This window comes from Neoarius graeffei, chromosome 13, assembly GCF_027579695.1.
Source record: "Neoarius graeffei isolate fNeoGra1 chromosome 13, fNeoGra1.pri, whole genome shotgun sequence".
In the NCBI taxonomy this organism is placed as follows: Eukaryota; Metazoa; Chordata; class Actinopteri; order Siluriformes; family Ariidae; genus Neoarius; species Neoarius graeffei.
In genome coordinates, this window is record NC_083581.1 from 33551700 (window position 1) to 33573499 (window position 21800).

At 41.5% G+C, this 21800-nt stretch overlaps 1 protein-coding gene across 6 annotated transcripts in view; it reads right to left on the reverse strand.

Annotated features, from left to right (window-relative positions):
* The window catches only part of acap3a (ArfGAP with coiled-coil, ankyrin repeat and PH domains 3a), a 213213-nt gene that overhangs the window by 72459 nt on the left and 118954 nt on the right, over positions 1-21800 (reverse strand). For all 6 annotated transcript variants that reach the window (XM_060937600.1, XM_060937602.1, XM_060937603.1 and 3 more), the window contains exons 9-10: positions 19268-19342; positions 18789-18800 (exon numbers count right to left, since the gene is read on the reverse strand). In XM_060937600.1, coding sequence (XP_060793583.1) covers positions 18789-18800; positions 19268-19342 — 87 coding nt within the window. The remainder of the gene's footprint in view (positions 1-18788; positions 18801-19267; positions 19343-21800) is intronic.

Here is a 21800-nt window from a genome sequence, read left to right on the forward strand (position 1 = left end):
CATTTCATATCAATAGTTCAAAATTGGGCGGCACGGTGGTGTAGTGGTTAGTGCTGTCGCCTCACAGCAAGAAGGTCCGGGTTCGAGCCCCGTGGCCGGCGAGGGCCTTTCTGTGTGGAGTTTGCATGTTCTCCCCGTGTCCGCGTGGGTTTCCTCCGGTTTCCCCCACAGTCCAAAGACATGCAGGTTAGGTTAACTGGTGACTCTAAATTGACCGTAGGTGTGAATGTGAGTGTGAATGGTTGTCTGTGGCCGGGTATTTTTAAAACCGAACATTTTCCCCCCCTCAGTTTATAAAAATGTTTTATCCACACCACCTCGTCTTCGAAAAAAATCCCTTCCACACATAACCGAACATCTGCGTTTTCAATCACATTCATAAGCATTCCAAACCTGTAGATGGCATTATTTCCCCAAATCCTACCCCTTAATCACGTCAGAATAGCCCTCTGTTGGCGTCACTTCCGCCTAAACATAAAACATGACGCCAAGCTCGTTCGTCTGGACAGACTCGGAGACAGAATTTCTTCTAAACACAATTTTGGAGTATAAATTTCAAAAGACGCAAGAAAACGTTGATTGGGAATCTTGTCAGTAGTTGGGCTTCTAAAATTAAACATGTAAATAGCACCTGCACAATAATTAACGCTTTCAAGGCACTACTCCGATCCATTACTCTTTGTCCATGCTTAATCTGGCTTCTGCAGTAAACAAAGGTCGCACGTTTGACGTCAGGGCAGATTTGTTGTCATTTTTTTGCCGCAGATTGTGACGTTCTAAAACGCAAAACTCCGGTTATCTCTGTCTACACGAAAAGGCATACTGTACACGGAGTTTTCAAAAATCTTCACTTTGCCCGGAGTTTTTTTAAATATTCGTTTTTGATATGTTTTCATGTGGATGACAGGCCAAAACGTAGAAAAATATCTTCGATTTGGCAGATACCCGGCTACGTGTGGACAGGGTCTGTGTCTATGTGTCAGCCCTGTGATGACCTGGCGACTTGTCCAGGGTGTACCCCGCCTTTCGCCCGTAGTCAGCTGGGATAGGCTCCAGCTCGCCTGCGACCCTGTAGAACAGGATAAAGCGGCTAGAGATAATGAGATGAGATGAGATTACACTTACTTGTCTTCTGCTCAAAACTGACTCTTTTTTCTTAATGGGAGGAGTGGTGCTGATGCATACTAAGCATCAATGATTTAATATCTGGTTCCAAGCTGGACAGCTTTAATCTGAGATTGGGGGCCACATTGACTCGGTTTCGCTTTTTAGTTTTCAACCCAACCAGTGCTGAAAACCCAACCTCTTGTTCTTCCTGTGTTGGGGACTCAGTGCTAACTGAATCTTCTTTTATTTGCATTTTCTCCTTATTGATGCTTGTGTCGGTAGTGTCAGGTTTTTTCCTCTTAACTGAACCTGTCAGCCACTTCTCCATCCTTGTTGTTTCACTTTCAGTAAATTAAAAAAATCGCCACGTACACGAGCTAGTTAGGATTAGCCTATTATATGTTCAGAATTTTCGTTTGCTTGTTTTCAGGCCTGTTTGCCTGTGAAGCAGAGATTTGTGAGGTGACTGTTGCCTAGAGACGAGAGGCGGAATAAGAGCACGTGCACACTACAAGTTTTATGTGGTGCAAATTCAGATGCAGAACGCTTTTTAAATAATGATGAACTTACAGGCCCGTTTGATTGCCGTTAAAAACAAGATTGGATAAATTTAACTTTCTAATAATGTTACAAAGCATACGCTAGCTTACCTTGAAAACGCTGACTACATTTGTAGATCACCTCGTGGACCACGCTTTGCGAAACACTGGCTTAGGCATATTAGCCCTCAAAGGAAAGGCAACTCAATCACTTTAGTCTGACTTCCGACCAGAAAAAAAAAAAACTCAGTTATACAGGACAAAAATGTAAACAAACTGTCAGCATGTCTTCAACAACACACTCCGCCACAAGTCTCCTAACCTCCTGAGGCTGAAGGAGCATCTCAGAGCGGCAGAACGTTAATTTTGGCTGCTTGGTGATTTTATCGCCACTCTCATCCTCCGCTTGCTTCCTTGCTAACTTCATGTTACTATGGCACCTCTGGAAATGTTTAGTTAAATTACTGGTGCTATTTCGGGAAGTGGACTGTTCTTTAGGTTTAGCACACAAAGTGCATTTGACTATGAAGTTCTTCACATCCTTATTTTTCACAAACTTAAAGTAATGGGTGTATGCCCATCTGGAGAATGTGCTATCCGACGTTAGATCAGCTGCAGCTTCACTCATCTCTCTCTCCTGTCTGACTGGCCTAAAGGAAAAGGAAGCGAAACATTTTGCGCGGACGTTTCACCTCTGCTGATCTCGTGTGATTTTGGCGAATTTCTCATCTCATCTCATTATCTGTAGCCGCTTTATCCTGTTCTACAGGGTCGCAGGCAAGCTGGAGCCTATCCCAGCTGACTACGGGCGAAAGGCGGGGTACACCCTGGACAAGTCGCCAGGTCATCACAGGGCTGATACACAGACAACCATTCACACTCACATTCACACCTACGCTCAATTTAGAGTCACCAGTTAACCTAACCTGCATGTCTTTGGACTGTGGAGGAAACCGGAGCACCCGGAGGAAACCCATGCGGACACGGGGAGAACATGCAAACTCCGCACAGAAAGGCCCTCGCCGGCCACAGGGCTCGAACCCAGGACCTTCTTGCTGTGAGGCGACAGCGCTAACCACTAGTGCCGCCCTCCATGATTTTTTTTTTTATAAATTAGTTAAAACCCACCATAATTAAAGTTATTATACTTGTTACTGAGTTCTGATAATTATGATCCTGTCTGACCATTTGGATGAGTTTAGTCCAAACCTCAATAACTCAAAAATAAGTACTTAAAGTTAACTTGGACATGATGTGTACTTCTGGTGGGAAGTTCATGAATAATAATTCAAAAAAACTCCGGTGCTCTCAGAAATAGGGAAGATTTTACTGTCGAGGTTTAAGCAGTGTTTGTCAAATAGATCCACACGAACGAAAAACGTTTATTTTGTAGTATTTATTTATTTTGCTCTCACTGTACACCACATTTTGTCTTATAAGTAGTGTATTTGTTTCCGAACTTTTCAAGTCTTTATGAGTCAAAACAGTAGTGTTCAGTGAAAGTAAAATATATCAGTTTATTAAATTAAACAAGTAAAAGAATGTTCGTGAAATAAACCTGGCCCAAAGAGGTCTGAATTTATTTTAATTTATTTATTTTATTTAATTTATTATTATTATTATTATACTCTCACAGTACACCGCTGTCTTGTCTTACAAACACTACATCCCTAATAATTCAAACAAACAAACAAAAAACCACCACAAGTTCACCGACCTATAATGCCAGAATTAATGCAAATATTGTCAGCATAAAATAAAACATTTTTAATCATATATAAGGGTCCGTCTCAGAAACTGGTCTCTCATTTGGGACATTATGGTCAAAAAATAAATTTTCTAATTTTACTATTTTTTTTGCATTTACCTAACACTCAATGTTTCTTTTGTCATGTTTAATAAGAATAAAGATAGCATCTTGCTTTATCTGGCTTCCACTGTGGAATTTTTTTTTTTATTACAATTCAAATGCTTTTGTAAAATTGATTTACATATAAAATAACTAGGGCGGCACGGTGGTGTAGTGGTTAGCGCTGTCGCCTCACAGCAAGAAGGTCCTGGGTTCGAGCCCCGTGGCCGGCGAGGGCCTTTCTGTGTGGAGTTTGCATGTTCTCCCCGTGTCCGCGTGGGTTTCCTCCGGGTGCTCCGGTTTCCCCCACAGTCCAAAGACATGCAGGTTAGGTTAACTGGTGACTCTAAATTGAGCGTAGGTGTGAATGTGAGTGTGAATGGTTGTCTGTGTCTATGTGTCAGCCCTGTGATGACCTGGCGACTTGTCCAGGGTGTACCCCGCCTTTCGCCCGTAGTCAGCTGGGATAGGCTCCAGCTTGCCTGCGACCCTGTAGAACAGGATAAAGCGGCTAGAGATAATGAGATGAGATGATTATTCTGTGAGCGCACCAATCCTTAGGTGTATAAAGTTACAACTTAAAATAAAATTAGTGATAACTGTAGACTTTTCAGTGGACTACAGCCTTTTTAAGGGAATGCGATGTAGTCAACCATTTATCATGTCCCAGATCAAGCCGCCATTTTTCCACAAATTTGCAGAATTTTTGCCAAATTCTGAATAGAGTATTCACATCAAAGGTTTAGTTTTATCTGTATTATTTCTTTCATCATTTTATTTCAAATTAAAACCAACATCACCATTTAAAACCGTATAGTTTATTGACTGTGAGTATATTTAGTGGGGTACCCCCACAGTACCCAGTTTCTGAGACAGACCCATATATATATATATATATATATATATATATATATATATATAAAATCACTTTGTTTTTGCTTGTTTATGTGTAATTAACTGTGATTAAATCCACTGGAACACAAATAACCTACAAATCTCTCAGATTTAACAAATTTTTACTGCTATTTCAACATTTAAAGTAAAGAAAGTGACACTTTACCCACCAGTGTGACGTCCAACCTGCCGAAAATCTTCAGCTTTATGTTTTTAATGAACTCCATCATTATTTATTAAAAACTTTAACATCAAATTCTTTAACTTGAACTGAACATCCAGGACTCCAGCCATGGAGCTATCACTGGCTCTGTGCGCGAGCAGCTCTCAACGGCCAGAAACCTGCGCCGTGCATGCGCACAGTGCGACACGCTATCGCGCGCTCCTTAATTCGACCCACATGCACCATGGAAACGGGCTAAACACCAAACAAGGGCTCCAGTGAACATACAGTACACTACACACTTTTCACACACACATTACTCAGTATTGTATGTAGTGCATTTATAGAGTGAATAAGGAGCAATTTGGGATTAAACCAAAGTCCCACAGAGAACTGAAAAAAAAAGCCGCCATTTTATTCGTTTTATTTATGTATTTTTATATCAATGACTAAACAGACTACACTACCGTTCAAAAGTTCGGGGTCACCCAGACAATTTTGTGTTTTCCATGAAAAGTCACACTTTTATTTACCACCATAAGTTGTAAAATGAATAGAAAATATAGTCAAGACATTTTTCTGGCCATTTTGAGCATTTAATCGACCCCACAAATGTGATGCTCCAGAAACTCAATCTGCTCAAAGGAAGGTCAGTTTTATAGCTTCTCTAAAGAGCTAAACTGTTTTCAGCTGTGCTAGCATGATTGTACAAGGGTTTTCTAATCATCCATTAGCCTTCTGAGGCAATGAGCAAACACATTGTACCATTAGAACACTGGAGTGAGAGTTGCTGGAAATGGGCCTCTATACACCTATGGAGATATTGCACCAAAAACCAGACATTTGCAGCTAGAATAGTTATTTACCACATTAGCAATGTATAGAGTGCATTTCTGATTAGTTTAAAGTGATCTTCATTGAAAAGAACAGTGCTTTTCTTTCAAAAATAAGGGAATTTCAAAGTGACCCCAAACTTTTGAACGATAGTGTATGTGTAATTTTTTAGAAATATATTAAAATTAATATATTATAATATTTATAATAAATACACATACAATATTACATTATAATTATATTACACTGAAGACATCAAAACTATGAAATAACATATGGAGCATGTATGGAATTATGTGGTAAACAAAAGCGTTGGAAAAAAACAAAATATATCTGGTATTTTAGATTCTTCAAAATGGTCACCGTTTACCTTCATGATGCTTTGTACACTCTTGGCATTATCTTAACCAGCTTCATGTACACGTAAAAAAATCTTTTAAAAAGCATTTCGGTGGGGCGTCATGGCTCAGGTGGATAAGGCGCCATACCATAAATCCGGGGACCTCTCTACACTGTCCTATCCAATAATAAAAGGTGAAAAAAGCCCCCAAAAATATCTTTAAAAAAAAGCATTTTGGTTTATTTGATTCTATTTTATTTAATATAGTTTTCTTTTTATTTTAGACTAATTTATCACGGTACTGCGGCTCGCGGTATTGCTATTTTCTTTATCTTTAATTTTGAGAGCAACTACTATTACTAGAGCGGCAGCTCCAATTATCGACACCTTAACGATCTTCTGGCCATTGCAAAAGTAGAAAAGACTTTCAATACGTAAATTGTGCATGAATAATTACTCAAACTTCCACTGGGAAAAAAATGAGTTGATTCCCGATTACTTAGCGTATCAGATCACGTGACACCGTTCCACAATTATCGACACCTTTGTCCACAGTTATCGACACCGTTCTACAATTATCGACATCCAGATGATTATTTATAAAAAAATGATCAGTATGTGGTATTAAGTTAACAAAACATAGTTTTTGTTTAAAATTTGTTTTACATAGACTTATATTTAGTACACAATATCTTTTATATAAATATATCGATGTCGGTGTTTATGTAACTGAGGAAGTGATTCTAATGCTTGTAAACAAATGAACTGATAATGTTTAACCTGTCAGAAAATCTTTCTGTTCCACTTTCTACGTATTTTCGTAGATCACATTTCGTTAATCATTCGTTGTTGTTTGTATTAATTTCTAGTTTTGTAGTTTACCAATAAATGCCAACAGGCAATTGACACTGCCACCACATGAAAATCAAGGTCAAAGGTCGCATGTCATTCCTCGAACCAAAATATAAAATGTCTACTGATATTATAATATGTGGTAGATATTTACAACAAACTGAAAAAAAAATTCTGAATGGAATAGAAAAATCTGAATATTTCAAGCATGTAATTTTTTATATGCGAGGAATTTAATTCTGGTCTAATTCTATTTATTGCAAACAGATTCCAAATACTCTATAAACATTCCATTCTGTTATGAATCAGAAAAAAAATTATTATAAATCACAGCACTTTTATTTTTTTAAAGTACTTCATCTACTTCAGCAATGTTACACAAAGATCGATCCATAACAGTTGTAAATGTCACTTAATTCCACAGGGTGTCGATAATGGTGGACACCAGTGAAAGTGATCACTATTATCGACACCTCACGTGACTTCTCAAACGCACGTTTAGATAAAAAACAGTGACTGTCAAATGAAAGCGTAAGAAACAAAGTAGGTTTTGACAAGGAGATCATGAAATATCGGTGAATTTGATCAGTAAAAACATGTCCATGATCTTTCCACCATGCTTACCTGCGATGATAACGTCCGGGTTTTCATCAAATTGCTGATTGTGCTGAAAAAAATTCCATCTCAGGTAACGAGCTCAAAGGGCGAGGCGGGTCTTCCGGTTGATTAATTAACAAATAATAACTGTTGTAACCGAAACTCACCTTTGTAAAATTGTTTTTATTGGTAAATCTGAAAAGGCATCGATAATTATGGACTGTCGATAATTGTAGCCGCCGCTCTAGTACTATTTACTGTATTTGCTTTTCTCACAAGCACATCACATAAAAACTCATTTTGACTGATATTTTTTCACATCAATACACAGGCGATTACAGAAAATCGTGCTCTCTGATTGGTCGAGAAATTCGGACAATTTATCGATAATCACTTCGAGCGACTCGGCAAAATGGCGGCCGATCACTCCGTCACTGTAAGTGAGGAAGAATTACAGATTATGAAAGGAAACACTTCCTAAAAGCACTAAAGATGCTATGAAGTTTGGTCTAAAACTATTCAAAGGTAAGGTGAGATTGTGATTTACAACCCTGATTCCAAAAAAGTTGGGACAAAGTACAAATTGTAAATAAAAACGGAATGCAATGATGTGGAAGTTTCAAAATTCCATATTTTATTCAGAATAGAACATAGATGACATATCAAATGTTTAAACTGAGAAAATGTATCATTTAAAGAGAAAAATTAGGTGATTTTAAATTTCATGACAACACCACATCTCAAAAAAGTTGGGACAAGGCCATGTTTACCACTGTTGCCCCTTTTCCACCAAAGCAGTTTCAGGGCTGGTTCGGGGCCAGTGCTTAGTTTGGAACCGGGTTTTCTGTTTCCACTGACAAAGAACTGGCTCTGGGGCCAGAAAAACCGGTTCCAGGCTAGCACCAACTCTCTGCTGGGCCAGAGGAAAGAACCGCTTACGTCAGTGGGGGGGCGGAGTTGTTAAGACCAACAACAATCGCACGACCGCGAAAGGTCACCATTTTTAAGCGCCAAGAAGCAGCAGCTGTACAAACGCGAAGTCAGCCATTATTATTGTTGTTGTTGTTGCTGCTTCTTCTTCTCCGTGTTGTTGTTGCTGCTTTGATATTCGCGCCAAGGTTTATGCAAACGCAGCGACATAACTGACGTATACAGCGACGTAACTGACGTATACAGCGACGTAACTGACGTGGCTCCCCTTAGCACCACGAGCTATGGAAAAGCAAACTGGTTCTCAGCTTGCTCGCAAGTTGAACGAGTTGTGAACCAGCAGCAGCACTGGCCCCGAACCAGCCCTGGAACTGATTTGGTGGAAAAGGGGCATGTGAGACAGCCCCTTTTCTCTTTACAACAGTCTGTAAACGTCTGGGGACTGAGGAGACAAGTTGCTCAAGTTTAGGGATCGGAATGTTAACCCATTCTTGTCTAATGTAGGATTCTAGTTGCTCAACTGTCTTAGGTCTTTTTTTGTTGTATCTTCCGTTTTATGATGCGCCAAATGTTTTCTATGGGTGAAAGATCTGGACTGCAGGCTGGCCAGTTCAGTACCCGGACCCTTCTTGTACGCAGCCATGATGCTGTAATTGATGCAGTATGTGGTTTGGCATTGTCATGTTGGAAAATGCAAGGTCCAATACAGAAGCATGCCTGTATGTGATGCAGTGCCGTCTAAGGGCCCGAAGATCACGGGCACCCAGTATGGTTTTCCGGCCTTGACCCTTACGCACAGAGATTCTTCCAGATTCTCTGAATCTTTTGATGATATTATGCACTGTAGATGATGATATGTTCAAACTCTTTGCAATTTTACACTGTCGAACTCCTTTCTGATATTGCTCCACTATTTGTCGGCGCAGAATTAGGGGGATTGGTGATCCTCTTCCCATCTTTACTTCTGAGAGCCGCTGCCACTCCAAGATGCTCTTTTTATACCCAGTCATGTTAATGACCTATTGCCAATTGACCTAATGAGTTGCAATTTGGTCCTCCAGCTGTTCCTTTTTTGTACCTTTAACTTTTCCAGCCTCTTATTGCCCCTGTCCCAACTTTTCTGAGATGTGTTGCTGTCATGAAATTTCAAATGAGCCAATATTTGGCATGAAATTTCAAAATGTCTCACTTTGGACATTTGATATGTTGTCTATGTTCTATTGTGAATACAATATCAGTTTTTGAGATTTGTAAATTATTGCATTCCGTTTTTATTGACAATTTGTACTTTGTCCCAACTTTTTTGGAATCGGGGTTGTATTTTATCGATTTCAAAACAAAGTATTTTATGTGACTTGGCATAGATAAGTCATGCAAGTCTGTGCGCATTACATTTGCATGCTGCTTTTGAAGTTTGACATCGTTGATTTTCTTTAAATACGATTTTTAACATTTTTTTTATAAATACCTGTGTATTTATACTAAAAGAATTATCTACAGTGAATATCGGTGAACAATAACCTCGACTTCGTCTCAGTTATTATTCACTGATATTCACTTTGCATTCGAATAATTGTTAATTAATCTGTAATCTGCTTTATAAATCATCGTAAATCATACCTGTAGCTAATATCGTCTACAAACTTATCAATGCAAGCAGACAACAACGTGGACGACACTCAATCCTGGTTGTTAAAGGCTTTTACTTTTATTCTGACGCATTATAGCGGAGCTGCAGCGGAGCACCATACCTAAGAAAAAATGGTAAACCCATCAAGTCGGTTTTTTGTGGTTTGTCCGTGTACCACCACTCATACACACCGCCTAGTGGCCAGTGTTAGTAATTACAGTCACACACACCGCCTAGTGGCCAGTGTTAGTAATTACCAGTCACACACACCGCCTAGTGGCCAGTGTTAGTAATTACAGTCACACACACCGCCTAGTGGCCAGTGTTAATAATTACCAGTCACACACACCGCCTAGTGGCCAGTGTTAGTAATTACCAGTCACACACACCGCCTAGTGGCCAGTGTTAGTAATTACCAGTCACACACACCGCCTACACGGTGGTGTAGTGGTTAGTGCTGTCACCTCACAGCAAGAAGGTCCGGGTTCGAGCCCCGGGGCCGGCGAGGGCCTTTCTGTGTGGAGTTTGCATGTTCTCCCCGTGTCCGCGTGGGTTTCCTCCGGGTGCTCCGGTTTCCCCCACAGTCCAAAGACATGCAGGTTCGGTTAACTGGTGACTCTAAATTGACTGTAGGTGTGAATGTGAGTGTGAATGGTTGTCTGTGTCTATTGGCCCTTTTCCACTACCCTTTTTCAGCTCACTTCAGCTCGCTTCAGCTCACTTCAGCCCGACACGGCTCGCGTTTCGACTACCAAAAACCAGCACGACTCAGCTCGTTTCAGCCCTGCTTAGCCCCTAAAACTCGCACCGTTTTGGAGTGGGGCTGAAGCGAGCCAAAGCGAGCCGACTGAGGCTGGAGGCGTGAGCAGACACTCCCCTGTGCACTGATTGGTGAGGAGGAGTGTCCTCACATGCCCACACACGCCCCGCGAGCGCGCTGGGATCTGTAAACACCGCAAACCCGGAAGAAGAATAATTACGAATTACGAGAATTTCTGAAGCCTTATGCGCCTCGCCTCATCTATACGCTCTTGCCAGTATCTGTTGGCGTTGTCGGTGACAACAAGCCACAGCACCAAGACCAGCAACACTAACGACTCCATGTCCTCCATGTTTATTGTTTACTATTCGGGTCGTGAGACTACCGCTTAAAAGATCACTGAATCAGTCAGAGCATCGTGGACGAGTTCGCGGAGCGCAAGGCTCGCCGTATGCCCTTCAAATAATGCGCGCAGTAGGCTATCGATGTTTTATTATGAGCCATGTACAGTATGTCGCCTAATGTTTTTTTGTTTCTGAGTTACATGTTCGTTTGAAGGACTTAATGTACAAAATAACATAGTTGCACCCCGTAATGTTGAAATTGGTAAACACAGTGCATTCAGTGAGGTTTGCACCGCCCTCCTTTTATTTCTGACTCTTCCTGTCACCGTTGCAACCTCTGAGCGCTCATTCGTATGCCCTTCAAATAATGTGCGCAGTATAGGCTATTGATGTTTTATTATGAGCCATGTACAGTATCCTAATGTTTTGTTTCTGAGTTACATGTTCGTTTGAAGGACTTGATGTACTAAATAACATAGTTGCACCCGGTAGTGTTGAAATTGGTAAACACCACAGTTGCGGACATTTTGTAGCCTAAAATGATGTTATGATAAGCTTTAATAAAGGGCCCGGTCATTTGCCCCGCCCCCGGCCCGGCTCTGACTTGTTCCGCCACTGTCACTGATGTCACTGTTTGCGCTGCTTAACGACATCACATGACGTCCACCCACTTTCGCTAACTCCACCCAATGTGTCCACCCACTTCCAGCCAGCACGGTTCAGCGCGGTTGTAGTCGAAATGCAACTTCAATAGCCCCGCTCAGCTCGACTCAGCTCGACTCGGCACGGCACGGCTCAGCCGCGTTTGTAGTGGAAAAGCGGCATATGTGTCAGCCCTGTGATGACCTGGCGACTTGTCCAGGGTGTACCCCGCCTTTCGCCCGTAGTCAGCTGGGATAGGCTCCAGCTTGCCTGCGAACCTGTAGAACAGGATAAAGCGGCTACAGATAATGAGATGAGATGAGGACACACCGCCTAGTGGCCAGTGTTAGTAATTTCAGTCACACACACCGGCTAGTGGCCAGTGTTAGTAATTACCACTCTCACACACCGCCTAGTGGCCAGTGTTAGTAATTACCACTCTCACACACCGCCTAGTGGCCAGTGTTAGTAATTACCAGTCACACACACCGCCTAGTGGCCAGTGTTAGTAATTACCAGTTATACACACCGCCTAGTGGCCAGTGTTCATAATTACAGTCACACACACCGCCTAGTGGCCAGTGTTAGTAATTACCAGTCACACACACCGCCTAGTGGCCAGTGTTAGTAATTACAGTCACACACACCGCCTAGTGGCCAGTGTTAGTAATTACCAGTCACACTCACCGCCTAGTGGCCAGTGTTAGTAATTACCAGTCACACACACCGCCTAGTGGCCAGTGTTAGTAATTACCAGTCACACACACCGCCTAGTGGCCAGTGTTAGTAATTACCAGTCACACACACCACCTAGTGGCCAGTGTTAGTAATTACCAGTCACACACACCACCTAGTGGCCAGTGCTAGCCAGTAAAGAAATAAAACAAAAGAGACTGGCTATGATATAAGAAAATTCTACAACTCAGAAACAGATGGGAGCTCTGCTTTTAGGCAGTGCCTAAATCTATATATTATGGAGAAACATCTCACCTGCAGGTTGGTAGTTCTTTGAGTCTCGTGTGAGTGTGTGAGCGTGTTATTGAGAGAGAGAGAGAGAGAGAGAGAAGTGTGTGAACTTTATAAAGCCACTATCTGTTTGAACTACGAGAGCCATTCCTTTCTAAAACCCAAGGTGTACTCCGGAGCAAAGAAAGGCCATTAAATATGACATCAGAAATTCAGGAGGAGCTGGAGGTGAGACGAACTTATTATAATCTGGATTAGTGTTTGTTTTTACTTGCGGCTCATGCACTTGCAGTTTCCAGGTGTTAGAATAAGTACGTTCTGCATCAACAGCTTTAGATATCTGGAGTTGATCCCAAGTGATTGATTTCAGAGTTAGCTGAACTGCTGTATGGTATTATAACCCTCTAGGCCTTGCAGCAACATGCTGTCATCATTACACTTCCTGTGCACACACTGACTAAAAGCTTTTCTGGGGAAGAAAAGCCTCGGTGCATCACCCAGTACTGCCCTCTGCCAACAGATTATTAAGAAGTGTACAGGAAGCAATCAGACACACACATGATGAGTCCGTTTGAACGGAACCCTGGTGTGTTTTCACAGCACTCACACTCGGGTGAGGAAGAGAATAAACGTATGATAAAGGCAAAGTGACCTCTCGTGCAGTAAGATTCTGAATCGACCTGACTGCAGGAAGTGAATCAAACATGCTGTGTATTTTAGGTCGCGAGTTTTTTTTTTAGACACTTTTAAACTGAGCCAAAGGACAGAGCTGTAGTGCTACAGAAATGCCATCTGTTTTTTTTTGTTTTGTTTTTTTAAGAGATTTTTTTTTTCCAAGTGTAGGTCATAAAAATAATTTTCCCCGACACCCAATTAGTTTTGTTTAGTGGACTGAAAGCTAATGAATTCGAATCACAGACTTACAATTTTATTATTTTTAAAAAAATACAACAATTAATGAATTTACGGCCACGTGGCCCTAAATTCTCTGCTATTTTTTCTTGCTTCACCATGACGCAATACAAGATACTACATCATGCATCACGTGGTGGGTTTTCCCTGTTTGCGCAAGGCATTGTGAGATACAAATTGAAACAGGAGAGGAAAATGAAGGACGCGAATGAAACGTGAAAGACCGACTACAGTAACGGAAAGTGAGAAGAAAAAAACGTTATGTTATATACGAAGGAAAGGAAACGCAGGACCAAACTAATAAATATCGGCAGTCGGCGAGCACCTCGATGTGATCAGCTGTTCGTTTAGTGACAGAATGATGGAACTGTCAGTGCGCGGTCAAAGGTAAACCTGTAGATGGCAGTAATGCAACACTGTGGATGCCAGCTGCCGGAAAACCCAAAAGAAGGTGGTAAACCTGCGCATGCACACACGGACTTCCTCTGTCTGCTTGACTGCATGAAGCGAGCGATTTCATGCACGTTATTTGCTTTAATGCCCTCAAATTAAATAATTTCCCAGCCACAGGATGGGCTATTTATTTTAGCACTAGAAGCTCCGTGCTCTCTGTACTCTCCTGTTTTTTGTAATTCATGCACACACTATCTACATACTCATTGAACGGAAGAGTTTGATGAGTAGATTTTCAGTCTCCGTGCCTCACAGCCATTATTGTCCCTTTCTGGTTAGTTTAATCACATGGAGTAAAATATTGTATAGCTCGACTCTGCATCCTGAATTAAATCACTGCAGCTCTTAGTTTCTATGTTCAAACTGACCAACTGTAGTCCTGCATGTCCATATTTATCAAAACACAATTCGCAACATTTATATAGACAATTTCTAACTTTCACGCAAATTAGTTATGATGTGGGAAAGCAGCAAGTCCAAACGATCGCCTTAGCAATATCTCAGATCTTAAATCTCTACATAATTCCTGAGATCACATTGAACACTGGAGAAAATATCTCATCTCATCTCATTATCTCTAGCCGCTTTATCCTTCTACAGGGTCGCAGGCAAGCTGGAGCCTATCCCAGCTGACTACGGGCGAAAGGCGGGGCACACCCTGGACAAGTCGCCAGGTCATCACAGGGCTGACACATAGACACAGACAACCATTCACACTCACATTCACACCTACGCTCAATTTAGAGTCACCAGTTAACCTAACCTGCATGTCTTTGGACTGTGGGGGAAACCGGAGCACCCGGAGGAAACCCACGCGGACACGGGGAGAACATGCAAACTCCACACAGAAAGGCCCTCGCCAGCCACAGGGCTCAAACCCGGACCTTCTTGCTGTGAGGCGACAGCGCTAACCACTACACCACCGTGCCGCCCTGGAGAAAATATAAACGTTGAAATATGTAGAGATTTAAGATCTGAGATATTGCTAAGGCGATCGTTGGCCAACACTGGAGCCCTAGAAGCAGGGGCGGAGTCAAGGGGTGGCCAAGGCCACCCTAAATTAATCTCTGGCCACCCCTCTGGCCACCTCCAACACCGCTTTGTTGGCAACTTTTTTTGCGGAACTATGTCTGTACAGTATGCAGTCGTTCACATGTGGACGCAATTCAACGGCGCACTCTCAAACCAGTAGTTCTCCACCCAAACAGTAGGTGGTGGTAATACACTCAACTTGAATATCAACCACCACCAACACAATTATAAAAGAAAAACAAGTAGCTGTCTGTAGATGACTTGCAACCACGTGATCAAGACGTGCTACGTCATGAGCGTCCGCCATGATGGTGGATCTACAAAGCAACTAGGACGGCAGCCGCTGAAAGCGTGTCTGTAAACGATGCTGAACTTTCTCATTATTACCATGATTTGAACGGTCGAGCGGCGGTAGATGCGTGTGGTTTTGACCCATATTATTGAAAAAAGTCAAGCTTTTCTGAAGATAAGACGCTTCTACCAATCATCAAGTACAAATACAGGATATTTCGTCCAAAGCCTTTTTCATACACATGAGAAGTTATTTTATATTTCAGGTATTTGTTTGTTCGAAAAAAGGAGGAAATCTCAATCGGATTTGACCGACGCAAAACGCATTTTCGTCAAGCAAATGAGTGCCACAGTATGGATCATGTTAAATCTTCAGGCGCCGAGCAGCACTCTCACGGGGGATTTGTTCGTGAATCCCGGGCTGAGGCGTGGTCCTACCGACCTGAGACCATGCTCTTTCCAAGGGGGAGGCTTAGAGGGAGGTGCCTGCAAAATTTGGCTTCACTGTGAGCTCCGTTGGCCAAGTTATTAATTTTTAAAGCCGGCTGGATCATGTTAAATCTTTAGGTACGGAGCAGCGCTCTCGTGGGGCTTTCATTCACGAACACAGGAATACCTGAAATATAAAATAATTGATAGTGCATATGAAATAGGCTTTGGACAAAGTGTCTTAACTATTGGATGAAACGGTCATTGGATGAAGTGTCCTGATCCCCTCGTCTCCTCTCTGTACTAAGCCTCAGAGTTTCCTCTTTCTGGATCACGGAAGAAATTCTAAAAAATCGGAACGTGCCATGGTCATGAGTATAAGTACCTATAAGTACCTTCTCTTTAATATACATACACGTATACACAGTGGTGCTTGAAAGTTTGTGAACCCTTTAGAATTTTCTATATTTCTGCATAAATATGACCTAAAACATCATCAGATGGGGGCGTCATGGCTCAGGTGGATAAGGCGCCATACCATAAATCCGGGGACCCGGGTTCGATTCCGGCCCGAGGTCATTTCCCGATCTGTCTCTCTCTCCTGCTTATTTCCTGTCTCTGTCCTATCCAATAAAGGTGAAAAAAAGCCAAAAAAAAATCTCTTTAAAAAAACATCATCAGATTTTCACACAAGTCCTAAAAGTAGATAAAGAGAACCCAGTTAAACAAACGAGACAAAAATATTATACTTGGTCATTTATTTATTGAGGAAAATGATCCAATATTACATATCTGTGAGTGGCAAAAGTATGTGAACCTTTGCTTTCAGTATCTGGTGTGACCCCCTTGTGCAGCAATAACTGCAACTAAACGTTTCCAGTAACTGTTGATCAGTCCTGCACACCGGCTTGGAGGAATTTTAGCCCATTCCTCCGTACAGAACAGCTTCAACTCTGGGATGTTGGTGGGTTTCCTCACATGAACTGCTCGCTTCAGGTCCTTCCACAACATTTCCATTGGATTAAGGTCAGGACTTTGACTTGGCCATTCCAAAACATTAACTTTATTCTTCTTTAACCATTCTTTGGTAGAACAACTTGTGTGCTTAGGGTCGTTGTCTTGCTGCATGACCCACCTTCTCTTGAGATTCAGTTCATGGACAGATGTCCTGATGTTTTCCTTTAGAATTCGCTGGTATAATTCAGAATTCATTGTTCCATCAATGATGGCAAGCCGTCCTGGCCCAGATGCAGCAAAACAGGCCCAAACCATGATACTACCACCACCATGTTTCACAGATGGGATAAGGTTCTTGTGCTGGAATGCAGTGTTTTCCTTTCTCCAAACATAACACTTCTCATTTAAACCAAAAAGTTCTATTTTGGTCTCATCCGTCCACAAAACATTTTTCCAACAGCGTTCTGGCTTGTCCACGTGATCTTTAGCAAACTGCAGATGAGCAGCAATGTTCTTTTTGGAGAGCAGTGGCTTTCTCCTTGCAACCCTGCCATGCACACAGGGATGTACATCCCTGTTCTTTAAATAAAACAGGGCACCCACTCACACCTGATTGTCATCCCATTGATTGAAAACACCTGACTCTAATTTCACCTTCAAATTAACTGCTAATCCTAGAGGTTCACATACTTTTGCCACTCACAGATATGTAATCTTGGATCATTTTCCTCAATAAATAAATGACCAAGTATAATATTTTTGTCTCATTTGTTTAACTGGGTTCTCTTTATCTACTTTTAGGACTTGTGTGAAAATCTGACGATGTTTTAGGTCATATTGATGCAGAAATATAGAAAATTCTAAAGGGTTCACAAACTTTCAAGCACCACTGTGTATATATGTGTACATTTAATTGTGTGAGCTTTATCACCAATTAAAAAGGCACCATTTTCACAACTGTTTAAGGTTTTTTCTTTTAATTAGCTTATTAATCCATTAAAAAGCTTATTAGGCCAAATAAAAAAATAAAAAAGTGTGTTTCCGGTAACCCGACCGTCCGAGAATTCCGGCGGCGAAATTGCCGACCGTAAAGTTTTTATTACAAATTTCCCTCGATATTTTAGTGTAAGCGGCATTAGTTTGTCATAATTTTTTGTTTCAACGCATTCAAGTTGTGAAAGAAACGATAAAAAGTAAAATGTTTCGCCACTTCTATCAGCCCTCCTGCATAAACATGGAAGCGCACTTGTATACTGAAGGAGGAAGGCAAAACTGAGCCGAGCCGCCATTTTGAATCCTCATTCAAGGCTGTAATGCAAATTGCTTCCTTTTCAGTATACAAGTGCACTTCCATGGCAGGGAAAAACACTACATTTTGCCGTCTATGTAGTCCCCTATTTATACAAATAGGAGTCATTCAGGATTCAGCCATGTTTTTGCTCGGTGTTTTTGCTCGACCCAAGTTCTACAGTAGGCTAGGCGAGGCCGTCTGCTTTTAATGGAAGTAGCCTAGCCTAGGACGTTATTTTCACGTTATTTCTTGATAAGGTGTTTTCATGTTATTACATGAAAATATCATGAAATAACGTGATAATTTCGTATCATGAAATTACGTGATGTTATGTTATTACATGATAAATATATTGTAAAAACGTGATAACTTTGTTAACAATATCTTTTCACGTAATTACTTGATTCTAAGCCAATTTTTTTTGTGTGGCAGCAATACGCTTCCGTAGATCATAACTCGAACTCCCATGATATTTTTTTTTATTCGTTTAAAGATTTAAAACACTTTTATTTTATTATGATGTCTGGTATAAAGGATTCTGTGCCAAAATACTATTTTGTAAGATGTTTACTTGTGTTAATTTTTTCGAACAAAATAAAAAAAATTAAGAAAAAAAAAAAACTTTTTCCTACCTACCGACCTTATTTTATTATTTCATGTTACCGGAAACACACTATTTTTTTTTTTTGGCCTTATGCAGATCTTCATGATGTAATTCTACACTGGCAGTCACTACCTGCCCAAATTAATGACTGAGTGACCAAGAAACATCACTTGACCTACAGCGACTTGCCACACAGAAAAATAACAACAACAGTTTATGTGCCACCCCGTGTGAACAATGGTTTCAGTCTGGCCACCCTTGGGAAAAAATTGTCTGACTCCATCACTGCCTAGAAGTCGGACTATAAGGTTTCGAATGATCTCCGAATGTCAGTTAGGAGAGATTTATATTGATTAAAAGATAAGCACTGACCTGCAGAAGAGTCTGTGAGGTTACGATCGTTTCAGGACAGCCCCGAATGGGAGGGAAAGAGAAAAGAAAATATATATTAGATAATACGATTTACCTGACACACACACACACACACACAGAGGAGAAAACAGGAGACCGAATTTGATTAAAACCGATCGGCCGTGTTCTTCAGGAGAAACTTAGATTCTTATATTTTTTCCTTTGTCCTTTTTTCCAAAAAGTCATCATTTCTTTGCTGTAATAACAACCTAAAAAACAGAGAAATAATTTTCTACTCCGCAGAACTAAAGGCTCGACAAACTCTTCATGCGCGTAATTCCACCTGCTTAAACATCTGAGTTCGTGGTTGGCTTTGGGAAGTTAAGTATAGCTGCTAATCCTTAGTCACAGATTTAATGGATTCTGTCTCTCTGTATGTCTGGACTACACACAGTACACATGGCTTTTTTAAGAATAGCTTGGATGTGTGTCACGCGTACCCGCTGTTGTATCGTCGCGTGTTTGTGCTCCATGTCTCTTTTCTCCATCGCTGAATCAATCACCAGCTGGTCAAGCTACACATTAAAAAAAAAAAACAACCACACACACACACGGACATAAGACACTACAAATATTTTACATGACGTGTTGATTTCACGCTTTAATTGCTGTGCTATTTCTTCAGAAAGTACAATTCTGAAGCACGGTGGTGGGAGCACCATGTTGAGAATGACCCTAACCCCTGACTACGTCATCGCTTGTTTACTGCAATGCATTATGGGCGATACCCGGGGTCAGCTCCGCCGTATTGTTTACTTTCGCCTTTGTTGAACACTGCATTGTTGTGTCTAACCGGTTTTAACCATGCGGCCTAAAGTAGATTGCTGTGTGCCTTACTGTGTCTCCACGACAAAAGGGGTGTTCACACGACACATATTTGCATCGATGCTGCACCGATGTATTTTGTTGCGATATATCTTACACCGGTGTAAATTTTGTGGAGCGTTCACACGTCACAAACCTGCTTACTAGAGAGAAGCATGCTAGCACCGGTGCAGCCCCACTTGCGTTCACACGGCAGTTTTTGCGACCGTGCTATACGATAGTAATAATGTGGAAATGAAATATGCGCATGCGTGAAAATGTACTTCCTTTTCCCGGTTGTCATGGCATCACCAAGCGCCGGGAAAACAACGTGGATGAAGACACCAGTGTTGCCAGATACTGCTGACGTTTTCCAGCCCAAAATATGTTCAAATCCACCAAAATGCACTTAAAACCGCCCAATCTGGCAACACTGGAAGACACGCAGTTCTGTTGTTGTTGATATTCGCCATTTTGGAAGTGCAAAATACCAGGATGCAAATTATGCAATGCCCGTATGTACGGTAATCAACTCTGCTCACGCGTAGCGAGTCTACCCCTGTAGCGTTCAGATGTCCCATTTTATATCGGTGCTGCCCCGCAAACTAGCATTTACTCCGGAGTGAATTTCTTAAACCACCTCCCGAGCAGGGTTAGATTTGCACCGGTTTAAGCTGCTTTCAGGGGCTACACCGGTATAACTTTGTACCATGTGAACGCTCTACCGGGGCAGCCCCGGTGCTACACCGGAGTAAAAGTTGCCGTGTGAACACCCCTAAAGAGAACACCTCATTCGAGCTTTTATCAGCTGCCAGTTGAGAAGAAGAGAAGAAAGAAATGGATAAGTTTAATCTGCAATGAAAACCTTCGAACTGGATTGAAATGGACAAGTAGCTTACATTTCTCTAGTGGGAAAAAGACGTATTTAAACTGTGACCCAGTGATATTTCCGTGGTCTGCGGAACGGCCTTCGGTTATAGAAGATTATAACAACCGACACTGTTCATCATCTGAAACTAGCAATATTCCAAAGCCTGGAAAACAAAGACGCGTTCATCATCCTTTGCCTCTCGATGTACCGAAGCACTCGGCAGCCGAACGAGCCTGTCGGACCGATAAAACTCCCAAACCATGAAGGGTTCTCTTTCGGTGTGTATAATGTTCAGTGCACCTCACTAGCGGCATTTATTGAAGAAAATACATTTATACTGAACATGACACGGCAGATCAGCGGGTTTCCAAAGATTTTTTTTTTGGTAATGTTTCCTGATATCAAGTTTTATTTAACCAATCGCTCGTCTTGATAAGACATTCTGAGAATTATTTGTTGTTGTACAGTGTGGTAGACTCGGTCTAGACTCTTACCATCTCACCAAGCTTGATTTGGATTAGAGATGGCGAAAACTAAAAAAAATCTTGACCGACCACCGAGCCTCATTAGCCGGTTAAAGTCGGTTAACCTATGAGTTTAAACAGGGATGCAAACGACGCGCCTTTTGGCGGATACCGCCTTTTTCACGGCTGAATCGTGCAGATCCGATTTTTTTTTGGGGGGGGGGGGGGGGGGGGGGGCGTTGGAGTGTGTCAATAATTTCATCAGAGTAAATTCTGTATTAAAATTACTAAATAAGCAAATGCCGTTACAGTCCATGAAACATAGGAAGTATAAGTATGAGAAGAAAACAGTAAATCAGAAAGCTGCGCACGTTTTCGCGGAAGCTGCGCAGCGCAGCTTTCTGATTTACTGTTTTCTTCTCATACTTCCTATGTTTCATGGACTGTAACGGCATTTGCTTATTTAGTCATTTTAATACAGAATTTACTCTGATGAAATTATTCAGACACTCCAACGCCCCCCTAAAAAAAAAAAATCGGATCTGCACGATTCAGCCATGAAAAAGTCGGCATCTGCGCCTTTAGTTTGTGTGGAGAGATATGATCTGCAATAACATGCATTGTTGGCTACAGACCGAAACATACTTTCAGAATGCACTGGCCAAGGCAGGACTAAACTCCATGTGCCTTCTAATAATAATAAAAAAAAAAACAGAATAGTAATTTGTAAGCTAAAAAGCCTGTGTCTACACTTTTCTTTCGCCGAGTGGCAGCTGTCTTCAACTGGGGCGGGAGGGCGGGACATGACTGAATGGGTATTTCTGATTTGTCAGC